The 6,508-nt window shown below is 37.0% G+C and overlaps 1 protein-coding gene across 6 annotated transcripts in view; it reads right to left on the bottom strand.

Annotated features, from left to right (window-relative positions):
• Window positions 1-1,335: 1,335 nt before the first annotated feature.
• Atp2c1 (ATPase secretory pathway Ca2+ transporting 1) overlaps window positions 1,336-6,508 on the bottom strand; it is a 110,605-nt gene continuing 105,432 nt past the window's right edge. For all 6 annotated transcript variants that reach the window (XM_028756636.1, XM_028756632.1, XM_028756634.1 and 3 more), the window contains 2 exons: window positions 5,167-5,308; window positions 1,336-3,807 (listed from right to left, as the gene is read on the bottom strand). In XM_028756636.1, coding sequence (XP_028612469.1) covers window positions 3,677-3,807; window positions 5,167-5,308 — 273 coding nt within the window. In that variant the 3' untranslated portion in view covers window positions 1,336-3,676. The remainder of the gene's footprint in view (window positions 3,808-5,166; window positions 5,309-6,508) is intronic.

Consider the following 6,508-nt stretch of genomic DNA (forward strand, 5'->3'; position numbering starts at 1 on the left):
CAAAGCAAACTACAAGGCTCCTAGACAAAGGAAACCACAAGGTTCCTAGTGCTGCCTTTTTAATGTATCCATCTGTTTGCTGATTGTTAACTATGCCAAACATCTTAGACTCGTTTTCTGTCAAGTTGAGCTGCATTACAGTTATTGATTACATGTATATGGGTATGCATGTGAGCACAGGTGCTATGATACATGCAAGGAGGGCAGAAAACATCTGTGGATGTCGATCCTCTTCACAATGTGAGTTCTTTAGGATTAGTGGCAAGCTCCTTTACTCAGAGCCTTCTCCTCAGCCCACTCACTTTATTAGTTGTTTTTGTAAACCCCAAAGATACCATGAGCTTCTCATTTAAAATGAGCCTGTGTCTCACTAAGGCCTTCTCAGCTTGTGCTACTGTCTCTATAGCTCAAAATCATTATCTTCCAGCACGCCACAGTTAAACACCATCTCCAGCCCAACTATCTAGCTGTCCATAACAGAGATTCTGTGGGTTTCAGTGTTCCTTCTACTTCCCACCAACCCCTCTGTGAACACTCTACTGTGCAGCTGCAAAGCCCCACTGCCTTTTGGCTGGAACTTCCCCATTGAGGGACTTAGTTATATGCTACTAGTCCTAGGACGGTTCTCCCACAAAGTCATTTCTCTCCTTCTTTCATTGTAATATTTTAGATGCTGCATTTCAAACTGACCTCCAGTATGAGAACTAAAAGCTTCCTAGAGCAAGATATGTATTTATAAACCTAATACTATAACAATGTTTACAGAAAATTGTCTGCTAAATCAGCATATTATCCATTATTGGCAATAACCAACTCTGACAAGTACAAACCAAAGTCAGACCATCAAACCTGAGTCTAACTGAACTCAACAGTCACGTCAGCCAACTGAACTCATCAGGATAATCTGTTGTTCAGCCACAGACCAAAAGGGATTAATATTTTATATCTTCATGTTAATGTACACACACCACTTGCTATTTAGATCATAGAGGTTAGTCTAAAAAGCCACTTCAAAGATTTTCAAATGCCAAAGTGAACTGTGTGCTGTATTTATTTTAATATATATACTTTTTAAATAAATATACAAAAATCACTATTAACATTGATAAAATAGCTTTTTAACAGTTTTTGCTTTTCCTGTCCAAGAAGTACGGAAGGGTAAGAATGTCATTATATTCCCGGTACACTCGGGGACTAAATAAGATTTAAATGAAAATATAATCAATTCATCTCACTTCTTGGATAAGTCAGTGAAGCCAAACAAGCTGCACAAAAATTGCCAGGCAACAGAGGCAGAAAAGCAGTGTAATGTTAATTAATTCACAAATGGGATAGTTACTGTTGTTACCAATTTATTTCAGTGGGAAATTATTTTAAGTCTCAACAAAACTCAATTTACTTACATACTACACCAGAAAGATCCAAATGTAAAGCAATTTCAGAAGGATTACCACTGTTCAGACGCATGGTAAGTGAGTATAAACTGTGGTAACAGCCTGTCCTGTCCTCATGCAGACAGTTAATGCGGCTGGAAAAACCCATATCCTAAGGGAGGCTCCTTGGGTTGTAGAACTTCACTGTTGATTCCTTCAAGATGGCTCGGTGCCCAGCACAGCTGTGCTCAGCTTTTAGCATTTGAGAGTTATCTACCTGACTGGTCAACTTATTTCAAGGTCATCTCCTTTCTGCTTTGATGTTTAGCTCCTATGCAATCAAATAGAAGTAGTCCTAATGGGAGGGAAAAAATCAAAGGGAACAGCCAAGGAGAAGTCCTAGGACTAGAAGACCGAGTGAAACCCGACTCTTAGATGCTAGCACAGTTAACTGATCCATCCTAATTTGAACTAATAAAATTTGGAAAACTGAAATCTGGATCTGTATTACATATTTTTTCAAAACTACAAAACTTTCTATATCTTTTGGCATATACAGTTATAATTTTAATATTAACAGTACTAACTGGGAAGTCAATAGTGAACTTATGAAAAACTCATTTTATTTTTATAGTTCAATACCAAGTGAAAAGATAGGCACATTCATTTCATGAGTCATATTCTCAACCTCTAATGTAAAACAAACAAGACTGAATATGCACTTAATATGTAATTTTCAAGTTTGGAACAGAATGTAAAAAACCATTATAAAATTTTGCTAGGAGACATCAAATCAAATTGGTCAGACAATGATTTCACGGTCCACCTATCAGACAACAGTAGACACTTGACAGTTGAGCCTGAAAGATTAAGAACACAGTGCAGACATCTGGCTCCTTATGCCCATGCTTCAGTAGTACAGACTCACACAACGGAGTTCTCCGATCAGTGACAGCACAGCAGTGGTAACATTCACCAGTAATATCAAACAAGCATAGGAACAGTTCATTCTGACAGGTTATAAAATACAAACTCAAAACTTACCTTATTTTATCAAGCTTTTATAAAAACTGATGGTGTTACACAAAGCAAACCCATCTATTTCCAAGCATACCGAATGAAGTAGAAGACAGCACAACAAATGGTAGGCAGGACAGACTCAGGCTGCTACAGTCTAGGCCTAGAGGACTGGCGGAACCAGGCCAGCACAGGGTCTTCTGATGTACACCCTGGTTCATCTGCTCTCTCTCTGAGTTTGGGACTTCTCTATTTTGTACGTATACTAGTCTGTACTCTCTAAGAAATAGACTTAAAAATACAAATATGAAAAAACAGTAATAAAGGTCAATTATTCTGCTGAAGTGTTTGATTTATAAGGAAGAAATGACAAGATGATACTGGCAAAGTAGAACTGTACTAAACTAAACAAGGACATGTTAATATAATCTGTTTTAAATTCCAACCCAGCCTTAATTGTTTTTGACTCTATGACTGTGTGTTAAGTACAATTACTCTAACTGTAATGCCAATAACAGCCGTGAACTAATTCTGCTAGATCAAAGACTCACACCTCTATGAAAAACAAAACAAGTACACAAAAACAAGAACCGTTTACACTTACTAAGAAGAGCAAACATTTACTTCAATTGCAGTATATGCTTTTCAGTCACAAAAAGAAAGAAAAGAACAGTGATTAGACAGTGGTCACATCCTGTGCAAAAAAACAAAAAACAAACAAAACAAACAAACAAAAAAAAACTTGAAATATAAAAATGGTAGTACAAGGTATCAGTTACTTACATTGCAGGAAAAAGGAAACACGGTAGCTGAGACATGGCACTCCTGGCCATTTCTAAACCACATAGAATGCCTTTGAAATGACTGAGTTTATTTGTATATTAGTAAGAAAGCCCCACAACCATAAATAGTACAATATTTAAAAATAAAAAAAATATTTATATCCATCTAAGACAGATAGTGTGTTTGTACATTAGAACTCTTTAAGTGCAGAAGGTGGTTCAGGTTTTGCCTTTTGTATTTTTTAATTCAGTACTTGCCCATATGTTGAAGTTCCGCTCAATTGCAAAAGCCAATTCAAATCAAGGAACATGTTATTCAAAGTTGCATAATTTCATTTGGGACTACCAACAAGGTTCAAATCAAGTCTTTAACATTAATGGTCATTTTTAGTCAATGAAAAGTTAAAAAGTCCTTAAATCTTCATTATCCTCTTGAACTTGCCCTTCTAAATGATTCTCAGACTGCAATTACTAGTTTGCAAATTAAAAAAAATGCAATATGCATCATACTTCAAGAAAAGATGATGATGTTGAACCAGCATTCTTCTGGATCTTTTCCCTGCTCCTTTCAACCTTCTTTATAATTTCAGACACGATGCACACTGACGAGGTAAGACCCAAAAGAAACAACAGATCTGTAAGAGAAAATAAACTGAGTTTTACAAGTCTTTGAAATGTGTAGCAACAGCTTACACCTTAGAATACACTGTTTCCCAAGTATTTCAGGAGGTAAATGAAAATGCTGAAACGAGGGGAAAGCAAGGTGGCTCCGAGATGAAAGTCTTGTTGGGCACGTTGGACTATCCAAGCCCAATCCTGGAAGCCGCGGTGGAAGATGACAAGCAACTCTGACAGTTGTCCAGACCTCTGTACATGAGCTGTGGCACAAGTGCCTGTACACATACAAACACACACTAATGATAACACTTTATAAATGTCTACAAAAGATAAATCTCAAATAAGCTCAAAGTCACAGAACTAAGAGAGAGAAGTTAGAACTAGAACCCAAATTCTGTGACAACCTTCCCTGAATCCCAAGATTGACATAACTAACTTTTAATAGATCTCAAGGATTTTGCAAAGCACTACTCAAGAAGCGGTCAAGTCTCCAATGGTATTTTCCAAGCCTAAAAGACTGTCTTGTAATAGGATTCACACTCTATTTATTTATTGTCTTAAAAACCTGGAGCTTTTTTTTTAATTGTGCTTTTTAAAAAGTAGAAGCGATGTGAATACAGAATTAAAATATTAAATTAAACTAGTTCAAATTTTAAGGTGAACTTTAACTTATACAAAAACCACTAAACTTGTAGCCAAAAATACAGACTATAAAACTCACTTCATAAATACACAAACTAACAGGAAAAATCTAAGAATTAAGGACACATTTTCCAAATATATTCTTCCACACACTTAAGAAAATTAATTTTGAATGTACTTTGTTGGTAGTGGTTGGCTGTAGTGCTGGATCAAACCAAGGGCCTTGGCTTACCGACAAAACATCACCAACAAGCTCCACACCTACCCTTGCTCCATGTGTTTAATGCAAGCCATATAGAATAATAATTTCTTCAGAAACGTTATAAAAGCTAATGTCTCCTGAGTCAAATGGAGATTTCATGAAATAATGGTAGAATATTAAGTTTACTTTAAAATGATTAAGTTTTAACAACAATTTGATTTTCAGTGAGCTGAAGTAAAGTTCTCTCATTTCATGATAGAAATGTTCATATTTTTAAATATAATATTGTAAACTACAACTAATCTACAACAGGTTTTGTATATTTCAGAATCACCAAATGTGAGTTTATACCAACTGATAACATATGCAGTAAGTGAAAACAACTTTCCCCTGAATGTCTAATATGCAAACATGAAAGACCCTTTGATACAAGTCCCATCAGTTATTTTTCTCTTCTATTTAAAAAGAGACTTTCACTATGAAAGACACATGTTAAGGATACAGCAATAATGGCACACAGCATTTTCTTTACCCAGTATACTTAGGCTCTCGGTCTGAAAAACCTTCTGAAGGGGAGGGAAGTAAATAACAAGCAGCTGTCCCATGATGGATCCAAGAACTGCATAGCAAAACATCTTATTACTGCAGAGTCCAATCTCAAACACAGACTTGGTCTGTTGGCAAAACAGAGAGTTCCAATTATTCCACCCTAGTCATACAAATGGCACCACGATTATACTTGGTTTAATTTTGAATAATCAGTATCACTGAATTCTATCATGTCAAACCACAAAATGTCTTAACCTTATTCATTTTGTAAAATCCATATACACTAAGGATAAATTCTAATCCAACTTTTATTTATCTAAGGTGGGAGGAGATTATGAGAGCCAAAAGTAGTGGACCCCTGTAGCAAAACTGCATTTGCTGATGTGATGGGGCTACTGCACACATCAGGGATATTGCACATATGCACTTATCAGCGACTGACTGCATGCACAAGACCTGTACAAGAACTAGCCAGCTAAAGCTCAGCTGGACAGAATGGGTCATGAGGTGCCAAGCCTAGACTGGAAGCTACTGGCAATAGACAGATGCTGAGGGAAAGAGGAGTACGTTTTCTTCACAGGTGTGGGCCCTGAGAAACTAGCCGTGCTCAAGTAAGACTGTCCTACAGCCATGGATGAATGCGCAACACTATGTGGACTCTGAGTTTAAAAACACAAAGAGCAAATGAAATGCGGAAAGGGGGCAGGCAATAAGGGAGGATTTAGAGAGGAAGAAATGAGAGGTAAAGTTAAGCACATTATATGTATATATGAGATTCTCAAACAAAAAATTAGAAATTAAATATATCAGGTAATATATGCTTCTATGTTTCTATGTGTATATAACAATAACTAATTAAAAGAGGCCATCGATTTGAAAGAGAGTAGTGAGATATGAAGGACTGGAGGGAAGGGCACATAGGAGGGTCTAGAGGGAAGAATAGAAATGAGGAAATGATGTAATCATATTTTATTTAAAATTAAAGGAAAATAATTGCAGCTGGGGAGTTCAGATCCCCAACACTAACAGAAAAAGCCAAGAGTGACAAGGCTAGCTGTAATCTCAGACAGCCCTGGTAGGTGGAAACAGAAAAGATTCAGGGGTTCGCTGCCCAGCCAATCTTGCTAATCCATGAGCTCCAGGTTCAATGAAAGACTCAAAGAGTAAACTAAAACGTAGTACAGAAGACAGGTATCCACCTCTGGGCCTCCAGGAGTGCATGCATAGGCACACATACCCTTCCACACACGTGCCATTTGCCATTCATACACTACACATACACACACACACACACACACACACACACACACACACACACACACACA

The sequence above is a fragment of the Grammomys surdaster genome, unplaced genomic scaffold (assembly GCF_004785775.1).
Source record: "Grammomys surdaster isolate TR1022 unplaced genomic scaffold, NIH_TR_1.0 126131, whole genome shotgun sequence".
Classification (NCBI taxonomy): Eukaryota; Metazoa; Chordata; class Mammalia; order Rodentia; family Muridae; genus Grammomys; species Grammomys surdaster.